Source organism: Protopterus annectens, chromosome 7.part0, assembly GCF_019279795.1.
Source record: "Protopterus annectens isolate FY-2018-M chromosome 7.part0, PAN1.0, whole genome shotgun sequence".
In the NCBI taxonomy this organism is placed as follows: domain Eukaryota; kingdom Metazoa; phylum Chordata; order Ceratodontiformes; family Protopteridae; genus Protopterus; species Protopterus annectens.
In genome coordinates, this window is record NC_056739.1 from 512,742,779 (window position 1) to 512,756,918 (window position 14,140).

The window sequence follows — 14,140 nt, forward strand, 5'->3', positions numbered from 1 at the left end:
AGATGGCAACACTTCCCACTGTGCCATTGTATCAATGATGCATTCCTTTCCCACACATCTTGCCTAGACCACCAGAGTGAGATGCTCACAGTATCTAATACTTATGTCTGTGATGGAATATGAAAGAAATTATGTCCAACCTGCTGCACTTGTATACACTTACATAAACTTCAACACCCCCATCAGACACACACACTATACATATCTCTATATCTCTCTCTATATATGTATGTATGTATATGTATATATATATATATATATATATATATATATATATATATATATATATAAAATGTGTGTGTGTATATATATATATATATATATATATATATATATATATATATATACATATAAGCATAGGCCACAACAATTATTGTTTTGACACTATATGAATGTGGATAGGAAATCCTAGTGAAATAGTAAAACTTTCAGAAGACGTGTTAATTCTCAGAATGATTCAAAATATCTTTCAATTACTCACCATAACTGGATTTCCTGGCAGAGACCCTCATTTCCAGACTTTCAGGAAAAATTCCTGACAGGTGGAATCTTTAATCTTAACCTTTGCAATTGCCAAAAAAGGATAAATCTACAACATTTTGTGAAGGGTCAGAAATCTGTAGTTTTAATATCTGACATTATTAAATAACATAATCTTCACCTTATGTTGCGTAAACAACTTGAAGTGTTCTGTGTGAAATTGTGTGAATGTTTAACATCCAGCTTCATGCAACAGTGAGCTTTTTTGGCAGTCTGCCACATTATCATATTTTTATTTTATTTTATTTAAATTTGTTTACCAGTGTAGAGCACTGATCATAAATGACCAATTTCAACAGTCTCAGCCTAAGATACACAGTAAGAGTACAAAGAGTAAATGAAACAATATAGAGAATGGGGCATTGTTATTAAGTTCTCAAGAAATGCTCAAGCTGTCAGAACATTTGATTGTTACCCTTGCATCCTCTGTGTAGGTCAGAAGATACTACCATATACATTTTGTGTCAAGCCGATTTCTATGAATAATGGCTTTGACCATGCCTGTGGTGAAAACCATGTGTTGTCTCTCTAAATAGTAGAGGAAGTCATAAGGACTATAACAAATGCAGACCTCTAAAGTGTACCTGTTTGTGAGATAAGAACTCACTTTCATATGCTATATCTATTTTTTAGAGGTATGTTCTTATTTTCAGTACAGATTTACCCATTCACATGATTTTCAGATCCTATATAACAGTTTGAATCTATTTAATACATGGAAAACTAGACTAGATGATCAAAATACTGGTGGCACTAACATTTTAAAGTATATTAACATCTCCCATTTTCATAAAGTAATAAATAAATTATTTTGTGAGTGAAATAAACAATTTTGAATATCCATCATTAAAATCTACAGATTTTACTCTGTGTCTTTAATAATATACTTATAGTAATTGTCATTTCCAGAAAGAGGCACCATTTTCGGCTTGACTATGAAACCAACTACCAATCCCATAGTCAGTCCTTCTTCTAGCCATAAAATGGAAAAGTAAAGCAAACAACCTTGACCACCATAGCAGGTTAGCAATTTGCCTCAGCCACAGGTGGGTATCTCTGCTGTGGCCAATTTTGTACCGCAGACCACTCATCTTTTACTCCAGATTTCTCTGGTGTAGCACCTACAGCCACTATAGTCTGGGAGCTAGCCATGTTCTCTGTGGCTGTTGCAGTCTTCTCAGTGGGCAAGGCAGAACCACTCTTGTTAGTCCTGGGAGAGAGAACAAGGAAGGCTTGTACCAGAATGCTGTACCCCTCTATGGGTAAGCATCTGCTGCCATTAGTAACAAAGTTGGCCCCATTTTTTCTGTATAAAAGAAACAGAAAGTTAAGTATGTATCTACTCCTCACATTTCTTTAGAAAGGAGTAGTTTACAGGGTGTTCCTCACTGTTTAATTTAGGCTATTGGTCCTTCTTGTAAAGTAGTTTCTGGTAAAAGAAATTGGGATTCCTCTTTTCCTGAAGTGATTCAAGATTCTAAATCTGAATAGGAAATTGCAGGGATGGATTCAGGGTTTTTTCCTCAGATTCCTGATTCATACTCAAAGGAGGGCACAGTTTCTGATTCTTCCTGTGGGAGGTTTATAGGTAGGTACTATGCTATTGGCCCTAGGGCCTATACAAGCCTAGCCAAAAAGGTACCCTGCCTTTTGCCACCCAAGAAAATTATATTCCTGTCCCCCTGTCAAGCAGAGCCACAGAAGTGATCCCCGGGGTGAATTTCCTATTACCCATCCAATCATCAAGAATTTTCTTGAAGAGTGCTAATGAGGAGCTCTGTTTGACAAAGATAGGTAGTCTGTTCCAGAGTATGGGAAGTCTCTGGGACAGGAATCTATCCCTCCAGCATGTTCTGTTTATTGTGGTGACAACGTTTAGGTCCCTAGTGTGTGTAGCTCGGAGGTACTGGGATTTCTTTAAGTGGAGCATGTCCAACAGCTCTGGGTTTGACATAGCTTTGTATGTTAGGCAGAGATCGCCTCTGAGTAGGCGATGTGAAACAGAATATAGCTGGAGTTTTTTGAGATGGTCTGCGTAGGGCATCTCTTTGAGGCCAGTAATCCTCTTTGTGAGGTATTTCTGTGGCCTTTCCAGTTGTTGTAGATGTCTTGTGAAGTACATACCAAAAGGGGCATTGTACTCTATAATGGGTCTAATGAGTGATGATTTTTTTTTTCTCTAAAACTATTGCTATAATGTACCAGTGTCTTCAGTTGAAGAACACTGAAATCTTTCAGTCCCTCAAAAAATACTATTAGTTCTTACATAAGGATTTTCCATTATCTACAACTTTTCCTTTTGTTCTGTTAGCTTTAGAGAATGTTTGTGTATTACTGCCTAGAATTGTCCTGTTAGTCAACCAGCTGCCCCTAAAAAGGCGTAGGCTATATAAGGTTCCTCAGTATCTTAAATTTGTATACACTATTTCCAAACCTGACCCAGCAGCAACAACCTTATTTGATCCCGCTGCTGCTTAGCATGTAATTAATTCCAGTACTACTCTTTCTGATAAGTATGGGAACAATGTGTACACAGCTGTAACTTTGGCTTTCAGAATTTTGAATTATCAGGTTCATATGTTAAAGTGTGTTTCGACAAACTTTAAAAGTGTGAGGAAACATGTTTCAAATAACTTAGTTTCCTTTTTGCACAGGTTGCTACTCACTCTTTGCAGAGTGTGTGTATGACTCTGTTAAAACTTTTTCCCAGGGCTAAAGCCACTGGTAATGTTTTAAAGAGGTTTGCATAGCTGCATTCTCAGAACCTTTTAGATGATGTTAAAAAATGAGATTTTAAATTCTTCCTTGGATAGAGATTTAGTGTTTGGCCCCTCTGCTGCAGAGATTATCAAAAAGTGTAATGAAATGAGCAAGCTGATCCAGTGAATGTCTAAGATTTTTCAGCTTTCTTTTTTCAAATTGTCTGAGGGGTTTTCTTTTTCCTCTTCTATTTTTAGCAGAAAGCAAAGTAAACAGTCTCAGCAGAATTCAAGCAAACATTTAAGAAGGAATGATAAGGGAGTTCCAAAAAGATGATTGTAACTTCCCAAAAACCAAAGACAGTCTAATATGTCTGGACAACTGTTAAGAGACCTTGTGACCTATTTCCACCCTGGTCTTCTATTTGGCATCAGTTTGCTTCAGGCAAAAACATTCTGAATATCATTAATTAAGGTTACAGATGACTGTGGGAGGAAATTCCTCTTTTCCAGGGGAATCATTTCTCACCCTCCAAATCAGGCTCTTTTTCTTTCTACCTCTTCTTCATTACTTGCTGTCCCAAGGACTGAAAGTACCAGTTCCTCCTTCCCAAGTGGGGAAGAGTTTTTTATTCAAGGATGTTCCTGGTGCCAAAAGAAAGACAATGCTTGCAGACCAGTTCTGTATCTTAGTTTGCTAAACCTATTTGTGATAGTGCCCTAGTTCAAATTTTTTTCACTTCACAACTTGTTACCTCCCCTTTCTCTTTCCAGTTTCCTGGTAACACTAAACATAAGATTCTTATCATCACATCCAGGGATTCATCCAGACTTCAGACATTTCTTAAGGTTTTTGTATGTCTGGATCACATTATCAGTTCTCTCCCTTAACCTTTGGACTATCCATTGCATCAAGAGTGTTCACAAAGTGTGTAGCTCTAGTTATAGCTCATTGCAGGCTGCAGAGTATTGACATTTTTTTTCATATTTAGAAAGTTTGCCTATCTTTGTATAGTCTTTTTCAAGGTATCAGGAATCTTTCTCTTGGGATCCCAGCAGAACATTCCAAAGTATTTCTTGACTCCATCACACAGAATTGTCTTCCTGTGAGATAAACTAAATACCCCAATTCAAAGAGATGTTCTTCAACAAGAAAAAAAGAGATCCTTATTTAGATCTGTTTCTAAGGTTTTCCACTCAGACTTTGGTCACTGTGAGTAAATAACTCAGAATTGTGGGTCTTATGGCATCTATTATTCTCATGATAACCCTGGGAACACTCCACATGATAATGATACAGTGGTATCTGTAATCTCTTTGGTACCAGTATCGACAACCTTTATCTTTTCAAATACCAGTGTGTAAGTTTGTCAGAAGAGAAATGTTTTGGTGGAGATAACAGGTATCTTCAAATGTAGGGTTCCCCTTCTCCCTCCATGCTCCACAGCAGTCAGGCACCATAGATGCTTCAGACTTTGCTTGGGGAGCACTTTCATGAGGGATACAAGTGCAGGGCTGTGGGACACCAAAGACAAACACAAGCACATAAATATTAAGGAGGTGATTGCCCTGATCAAGGCACTCAACTTTCTGAACCATTTTTTGCTCCCAGGACCCCTTCTAGTGGTTTCAGATAATACCTCAGTTATATGGTACATCAGCAATCAAGGGGAAACCAGGTTGCACCTCCTTTGCAGACCTGACATTTTAGCTTCACATGTAGCTTTACAACACAGACTCACGCTAGAGGTACCTTACATTCCATCACAGCAAAATTTTGTGACAAACTGACAAGCTAAGCAGGTCCAGGGCAGACATTACAAATGGAAACTAGGTTGTCTTCCAACATTTAATCCAACTGTGGGGAGTTCCTCAAGTATACCTTTTTGCCTCCTCTTTGAACAATCAATTGGCGGGATTCTAGAAGACAGATGTCTTTTCTTTTCCTTGGACAGAAATGTTCCTGTATGTATTTCCATCAATATCTAGGGTACTCCTAAGATCCAGAAGAAATCTCTTAAGTTCATTATGAGAACTTTCTTCAATCCTAGGCAGCTGTAATTCTCCCTTCTTTCAGAAATATCCAGGGGCAATTACCACAAGCTTCCTCACAAACTGAATCTACTCACGCAAGAGGAAGTGTGCCTGGTACACTCAGGCATTAACAAATTTCAACTGACTGTCTGGATGATAGGGTCCTGATTATTTTTAGGCACCTGTTTACTGAGGACATGCAGCAGGTACTAATGGAGGCAGGAAAGCCTGCTACTAGAAAATCATACATTAGCAAATGGAAAAGGTTTTCTAGTTGACGCCAACAACATAACCAGCACTTATTCTAGGCTAGTTCTCTGGTTTTACAATACTTGTGTGAGTTACTAACCTATAGCCTTTCTTATTTCTTTACCAAGGCTCATGTGTCTGCCATGTCAGTCTGTCTGCCCATAGACCCTCCTTTTTCAAGGCAGTGTCATGGCGATATGTTCTTAAAAGGGGTTTTGCTTAAGAGGCCACCAAGTAAATTGGTGGCCCCTGCTTGGGATCTTAATTTTGTGGTAGAGAAGCTAACACCTGCTCCATTTGAACCTGCTACTCTGTATGACTTGAATATCTTAACATGGAGCAGTCTTACTGATTGTTCTGACCTGTGCTAGAAGGATATCTGAGTTGCAAACACGTATGGTGAGTCAACCCTATCTCATTTTCCATACAGGTAGGGTTTCTTTGAGAACTGATTCTTCTTTTATGCCTAAAGTGGTATACAAGTTTACTTTAAGACAATCTATCTAGCTCTCTTTTTTTCTTCAATGAATCTAAAAATGAGGGAGAAAGGATAGTCCATACCTTGGATGTCCACAGACAACTAAGTACTAACTTGACAGAAATTTATCTCTCTGATCTTTGGATCAATTGTTTTTTTTTTTCTTGTGAAGATGAGCAGGGACAACCTATGCCAAAACAGACTATTTCTAAATGGTTCTCTAAGGCTTTACTTTTTGTAATACTCACCATAGCAAATATATTCTAGGCAGCATCAAGGCCCTCTCTATCATGGCCTTGCCTTTATCTATAGCTTTTCTGAAAGGGTGATATTCTAGAAGATGCTTCTTCAGCCTTTGTGCATATGCTTGCAAAGCAGTTTAAGCTTGATTATTTCTCTAGGTCCAGAGCAAGTTTTGCTAGCACCATTATCCAGGGGATCCTGGACTCCTTCTTCCACCTCTGAAATTGTATTAGCTTTACTAATCTGTCTATATAACTAAGGCTACTGCAGCAGCAATAACTACTATGAACATAGTACAGTTGTGTAAGTTGAATTGACCATAACAATAAATGTTTGAATGATAGCTGCTTCAGTAGTTGCACCCTCCCTCTACCCCACCCCCCTTGTTTGTGGTGTATTTTTAACACCAGGACATTTATGTTTTGTTGTAGTAGCATAGTCATTCCAGAGTTTAACCTTCCTCTTTCTGCTGGAAGGAAAGCTCAGAAGGGCTTTGCACCCAAACTTATAGCTCAAGCTACTTGAAAGTTTGGGTGTATGGAAGGCACCCTGAAGACCTGGAAGTTGTCCAGACCTTATATCCTTGATAGGATATAACCCCACATAGCTAAGGCTACTGCAGAAATGATCATTCTAGCATCCACTGTTATGGTAAGTTCAACATATACAACTGTACTTTATTAACCAGATCTTGTTTGGCAGTTGGTTTAGAGAATTAAGCAGCTGTCAATGAGCCATTTCCTGTGGTCCAGTGGTGCAAGGTTTGAGCCCCTTAGCTTCCATTCTTAAACTGTGGGACTCTAAGCAAGTCACTTAACAAAAGAGCACTCTTGGCTGAGTCTGGAAAAGGTCCATGTAGACCAGTGCTCTACCCCAGAATGCAAATAAATAAATTAACCATGGGATGAGCTTCCTGCCATACCTCTCAGCTGTACCTCTTTACGAGGCAAGTTCATTTGGGGTCTTAAAATTTCATGTTCCTCGAAGTTCCACACTGAAAGGAGGTGCTACACATTCAGTGTTAGTAATTACGTAATTATTTTAACTGATATAGATAAGATTCCTTTATTGTCATTATAGAAGTACAACAAAATTTGCAGCAATCCTCCTGATGTGCATTTACATATAATTAACATGAATAAATAACAGAATACAATACAGTCCAATACCAAACAATACAGTACAGTGCAACGCAATGCAGTAAACAATTAAGTTATTGCATTTGGGTATATTGCACATGAAAGGAATAAAGTAAGGTGCACAAGAATGTAAACATATACCTTACAGTGTAAATGTCTATTATATGTACTCAATGTGAGTATTTGGCATTGCTCAGGTTAGGCATGGCTCTGGGAAAGAAACTGTTCTTAAATTTGTCTGAGATGGAATGGACCTGAACCATTTACCAGAAAGCAGTAGCTTAAAAAGGTGATGTCCAGGGTGAGAAGGTTCTTTCAAGATGTTGGTTGCCTTGTTAAGATAGCGAGAGCTGAGTGGCTCCTCCAAACAGGGCAGTGAGCAACCAATAATTTTCTGGGCAGAGTTAATGATCCTTTCAAGAGCCTTCCTGTCTGCTGCTGAGCTGATGGCATACCATGTGGAAATGCAGTCTGTCAGCACACTTTCAATAAAACAGCAGTAAAATGACACCAATGGCTTCTCCCGCAGGTTGTTTTTCCTGATGATCTTCAGGAAATAGAGTCTCTGTGCTTTTATAACTGCCTCTGTGGTGTTTCTGGACTAACAGAAATCTTTTGCCACATGCACACCAAGAAACTTGAAGGCAGGAACCCTTTCCACACAGTCTCCATTAACGTATTATATTGAGTTGTGATCTGTGTTGTGCTTTTGGAAATCTATTATGAATTCTTTTGTTTTGGAAGAGTTCAGCAAGGTTGTTAATACACCACACAGCCAGTCTTTGAACTTCATATGAATATGCTGTCTCATCTTGTCTTAAAATAAGTCCAACCACTGTGGTGTCATCCGAAATTTAATGATGATATTAGTAAAATGAGAGGAGACACATTTGTGGGTGTAAACAGTATACAGAAGGGGACTCAACACTTGTGGGACACTAGTGTTTAGCCCGAGAGTGGAGGATTGGTACGGGCTTAGTCTAACCATCTCAGGACAGTTAGTCAAAAAGTCTTTAATCCAATGGCAGGAAGGTTCTGAAAGTCCTAGGTTAGTGGGATTAGTGACCATTTTATCTGGGATAACTGTGTTAAAAGCAGAACTAAAGTCTACAAGGAGCATCCTCACATAGCTCCCCTGCTGCTCAAGATGAAAAAGTGCAGTGTGCAAGGCACTGGAGATAATATGTTCCTTAGACCTATTTGCTCAGTGAGCATACTAGTGTGTATCTGAGATAACTGGGAGACTGTCCTTGATATGTCACAGAACCAGTTGTTCAAAACGCTTCATGATGACTGGAGTAAGTGCCACTGGACAATAGTCGTTGAGACTACTGATCATAGACTTCATTGACACTGGAATGATTGTAGTTGACTTCAGACAAGATGGGCTAGTAGACTCAGACAGAGACAGGTTAAAGATCTTTGTGAAGACCTCACAGAGCTGGTCCACGCATTCTTTCAGCACTCATCCGGTCACTCCATTAGGGCTAGCAGCCTTTCTTGTATTAACTGCTTTGAGCACAAGTCTTACATCATGGTCTTGTACTGTGAATGTGTGATTGTAGGAGGCTGGTATAGATGATGTAAGACTGCTGTGGTCTGCCTGCTGGTGCCTAGGCATGACTGTCTCCGCTATTTCCACCTCAAAACGGGCAAAGAAATAATTAATTTCCCCTAACATTGAGGCATCTCCATCAACAGCCATACAGTTACTGGTTTTATGATTGGCGATGTGCTGAATACCTTGCCATGTACCAAGGCTGTGGTGGGTCCTTGTTGGTGAAGTGATCTTCTATCTTCCTTTTATTGGCTATTTTAGCCTCTCTGATGGCTTTCTTTAGGTTGGTTCTAGCCACACTGTACAGGACTCTGTTACCAGACCTGAAAGCTGTATTCCGGTGCTTAAGTAGAGATCTGACCTCCTTTGTCATCCAGGGCTTCTGATTAGAGTACACATGAATATGTTTGCTGACAGTGACATTGAAAACACTGTTTTTTATGTAGCAGAGTACCACTGGTGTGTACTCTTCCAGATCCAGATCCTCGAAAATGTCCCAGTTAGTTCTTTCAAGTCAATCCTGTAGCTGCGAGAGTGCACCTTCGGGCTATATTTTAACAGTCTTTGCAGTAATGCAGTCTTTTCTCCTAACAATAGTGTATGCTGGGGTCAAGAGTATGCCCAAAAGGTCTGACTGGTCTAGATGAGGTAGCTGTTTTGCCTTATAGCCATCTTTGATATTTCAGTAGGCCTGGTCCCGGGTATTTTCCTCCTTGGTTGCACATTTAATGTGTTAATGAAATTTGGGAAGAACTGACTTTAAGTCTGTCTGATTGAAATCACCAGCTATGACGTGAACAGCTTCAGGATAGATGTTTTCTTGCAAGTTAATGATGTCAAACAGGTGACCTAGATCTGCGCAAGCATTAGCATCTGGTGGAATGTAAACGGTTATAACAGCAATGAACTCCCAATGTAAATAAAAGGGCCTACATTTGATTGTCATATGCTACAGATCAGGAGAGCAGTAACTGTCTACAACATTTGTGTTGGTGAACCTTCTTTTATTCATATAGATATAAAGGCTCCTACCTCTGCTCTTACCAAAGTTTTTATTCTTGTCCCACTGAAAAGCTGTGCAGCCTGCCATCTCAAGGGCTACATCTGGTATAGATGAGTGTAGCCATGACTCTGTAAATAACAAAATGCAACAGTCTCTTACAAGTTTGTTCTCAGACATCTGTAGCTAAAGTTCATCTGTTTTATTTGTGATAGATCTGGCATTAACAAGAAATATGCTGGGAAAAGGTGGTTTGTGAGGATGTTTCCTTAGCCTAGCATGTAGGCTGGACCTGTAGCCACGCGTCTGCTTCCTGTATCTTCTCTGCCTGGGCATCCATGGCAAATTGAACTATCTCATATTAGTTAATTAAAATAACGATTTTATAAATAAAATATCACATTTTAACCATTCTAACAACTTCCTAAATGAAGTTGTTTGTAAGATGTCAGTACGTGTTCGGAATTATGAGATGAATGGTTGAGAAGTACGCTCCCTACTGGATGCTGTTAGTAAATATTCTAAATTTTACTAATTTGCTTCACTGACATAAGTAATGTTCCATATATTACCAGCGGAACGTTAAATACAGAGTGTGTGCGAGTTTGAATCAAATTTTAGCACCATCCTTTTTATTCCTTATTAATCCCTCCTAAGACAGGTGACTTTTGGAGGTGATGAATCCACTTAGTAAATAATGATACTAACTATAGAGATAAAGGCTAATGATGATACTAACTATAGAGATAAAGGCTAATGATGATACTAACTCTAGGGTTATTATACACTTTTTACATCAGAAACGTATATTAATGCATATTATTTTATTCCGCTTAATTACTCAACTTAACAGTACTAACACTTAAAAGTTTCCCTTTTCTGACGAGAGCTGGGGCTCTGATTGTTCACTGTGCACCACTCATTTTAAAGTGTAACTGGCTGGAATGCTAACCTTGTAAACGGTTAGGAACGTGACCGCGATCCACTACCATCACCCAGGAAGTAAGTTAACGGTTTCCCGGTAAGCTCTGGGCAGAAGTAGACTACTTTAATGGGAGGTAGCAGTGGGACGAACAGTTACAGGGGCCGATTAATAAGATTTTAATTTAACGTGGGAATGGCTACAGCGAAGAAAGCTGAAGAAGTACCAGGCAGTCTTATTTACAAACGGAAAGGTAGCGGACAGGTATTTAAAAATTCACTTATTTTACTTTTTCAAAATGCTAGCAACGGCATTTCCGGATAACCAATGGGGAGCATAAGTACGTGTGGAACTACCCCATTGTTAACAACAATTTCCGTGTCACATAATTCCCTTTGATAATAGTGTCCGACTTGCTTTCACCATTTGTAGGTATCCAAGGCCATTTCTTAAAAACAAAAAGGCTATTAGCAGTATGATATTGGGGGACTTTGTTGTTTTTGTCACTTTTCAGTTAATTGTGTTCATACCTTACAAACCCAGAAATATTTGTCATCGAAAGTTGCTAGAAAAACAGATTTTTCATTAGCATCTGTTTTTATGTGATACGATGACCAAAGATCAAATGTCTGCCGTTATTTGCGCGAGTGTTGATAAATGTAAGAAGCTATCCTGATAGAATGGTGCCAGAATAGTTGGTGGCATAGATAACGTGCTAATAAAATATCTGTGTGATAAACATGTTTATCGCATCCCCTTTAAAAGTGGGGGTCACTTCACTGCTCGGATTGAGATATTATATAAACGTGTATATTTATATACATAGAGAAATGGTAAGAAGCCAATATGAGAAAAATCAAATGGTTAAGCTCACTGCACTTGTTAACTAGTGCAAGTATCGCTGGGGTAACTAGACGTTGTTATACATGCGTCTGCTATATTGTTTATATGGCCTAGAATGCCTTATTATGCAGCTGTGTCTCTGCTTGGGCCTGTCCACATTCCACTGAGCCCAGGCACCATTTTAGGAGAATTTTGTTGCAGTAGGACTGATGCGTTCAGACGAAAGGAGCTGCTGTTTGATATAAAGGGTTTGATAAGTTGACCAGCAGGAGAAGAAAGATGGGAAAACATTAAGTTCATAGGTAGGTACTAGTCTGTCGGCCCAAGGGCCTACGTAAGACTAGCCAACAAGGTTCCTTGGCTTACGCCACCCAAGAAAGTTATTTTCCTGTGCCACTGTCGAGCAGAGACGCAGAAGTGAACGCTGGGGTGTATTTCCTATTTCCCATCTACTTATAAAGATTTTTCTTGAAAAGTGCTAATGAAGAACATTGCTTGACATAGATGGGTAGCCTGTTCCAGAGTATGGGAAGTCTCTGGGACAGGAATCTATCCCACCAGCATGTCCTGTTTATTGTGGTGACAAGGTTTAGGTCCCTAGAGCGTTTAGCTCTGAGGGATTGGGATTTCTTTAGGTGTAGGATGTCCAACAGCTCTGGGTTTAACATAGCTTTATATGTTAGGCAGAGATTACCTCTGAGTAGGCGATATGCTACGGAGTAAAGCTGGAGTTTTTTGAGACGGTCAATGTAGGGCATTTGTTTGAGGCCAGTAATCCTCTTTGTGAGGTACTTTTGTTGCCTTTCCAGCTGCAGCAGATGTCTTGTGAGTTACATTCCAAAAGGGACGTTGTATTCTAGAGGGGAACAATTACCTCTTTTTTTTTCCTGGATGAGAACCTTTTTATGATGAGGTGTGTTGCGTAGAATGACTTCCTGATTACTGTGGCGATGTGACTATCAAAGGAGAGACTACTGTCCACCTGGGTACCAATGTCGCTTATCACGCATTCGGTGTTAGTAGATTGTTGCCTATGTGGTAGTTCATGGGTAAAGAGTTTTTACCAAAGGGGATGATACTGCACTTTTTGGCATTGAGCCCATGGCTCTGACACAAGGCATCTGTCTCAGCGAGGCCCTTCTGTAGGATAGCCACATCATTTGAGGACTTGACTATGGCTCCTAGTTTGCAGTCATCTGCGAACTTCGTTAGCCAGAGGCCTTCTGTGCTAGCCTGTATTTCACAGAGGTAGATACCAAACAGGAGAAGTCCCAGGACGGAGCCCTGTAGTACTCCACTTGTCACTGCTTTGAGGTCAGATTTGGAGTCTGCAGTGTGGGTTCTGTCAGTGAGCCAGTTGGCAACTCATCTTGTGACGTAGGGATTTATACCTAGCTTACTGAGTTTAGCTGTAATTCTAGAATGGGGGATGGTGTCAAAAGCCTTGGCGAGGTCAAGATAGGCTATGTGAACCACCTTATCCTCATCTACGGCTTTGGTGACTGCCTCAAAGAAGTCCATCGGGTTCAGGAGGCATGATCTGCCTTTCACAAACCCGAACTGGGTGGGATCCAGAGTTTGGAAGTTACCAATGTTTTTGTTTATGAGTTCCATGATGATACGTTCCATGGCCTTGCAGACCAGGCTCGTCAGGCTAAGAGGTCGATTGATCCCGGGATCAGTGGTGGCTCCCCCTTTGTGGAGTGGGATAACTGTAGCTGTGCGCCATTCAGTGGGCACAAAGCCTGATGCAAGGCTATTATTGAACATGGTGCTTAGGTGGGGAGCCAGTTAGTTCTGAAGTTCTTCCTATGGATGCTGTGCTTTTGGCTTTAGAGAGTGCAGCTTTTACCTGCGTAGTTGTGATTACAGGGACTCTGCATTCTTCCTGTATAGATATGGGCCCTTTAGGGGGTGAGAGGGAGGGTAAAGTTAGCAGTGAACCTATCTGCCAGGATGTTGGCAATATCAGTTGGTTCTGTAATTTTCGTGCCTTTGTGCTGTAACTCAGAGCAGATCTGGGTGTTGCCATTGAGATTCTTGACATAGCTATAGAATGCTTTGTGATTTTCCTTGGAATTAGTGGCGATTTTGTTTTCGTAGCTAGCTTTGGAGGATCTTATAAGGGATCTCAGCTTCTTACTAAGGCTGACCAGGGAGCTCCTCCACTCATGGGATTTTACTCTCTTTTGCAACAGTTTCTTCCTTCTGTTGTACAGTTTGTTTATGGCAGGGGACCACCAGATTGGCTTCCTTTTTTTGGAGGATAGTGTCTTGGTTCTGTTTGGGATAGCACGATCCATGCACTCATGTAAGTGCTTATAGGTTGCATTTGTGTAGGATTCAGCAGTTGTAACTGTATTGTCCATCTGCATGGGTGTCATGAAGGTCACCACTTCTGTCTTAAGCATGAAGTTGGCTTTGGAGAAATTTTT

At 40.0% G+C, this 14,140-nt stretch overlaps 2 protein-coding genes across 2 annotated transcripts in view; one reads left to right on the top strand and one right to left on the bottom strand.

The window, feature by feature from the left end:
- The window catches only part of LOC122806576 (uncharacterized protein C6orf132-like), a 565,156-nt gene extending 554,111 nt beyond the window's left edge, over positions 1-11,045 (bottom strand). The window contains exon 1 of the mRNA XM_044077114.1: positions 10,893-11,045. Coding sequence (XP_043933049.1) covers positions 10,893-10,932 — 40 coding nt within the window. The 5' untranslated portion in view covers positions 10,933-11,045. The remainder of the gene's footprint in view (positions 1-10,892) is intronic.
- The window catches only part of GUCA1ANB (GUCA1A neighbor), a 187,845-nt gene continuing 184,743 nt past the window's right edge, over positions 11,039-14,140 (top strand). Inside the window, exon 1 of the mRNA XM_044077116.1 lies at positions 11,039-11,126. Within this exon, the coding sequence (XP_043933051.1) occupies positions 11,058-11,126 (69 nt within the window). The 5' untranslated portion in view covers positions 11,039-11,057. The remainder of the gene's footprint in view (positions 11,127-14,140) is intronic.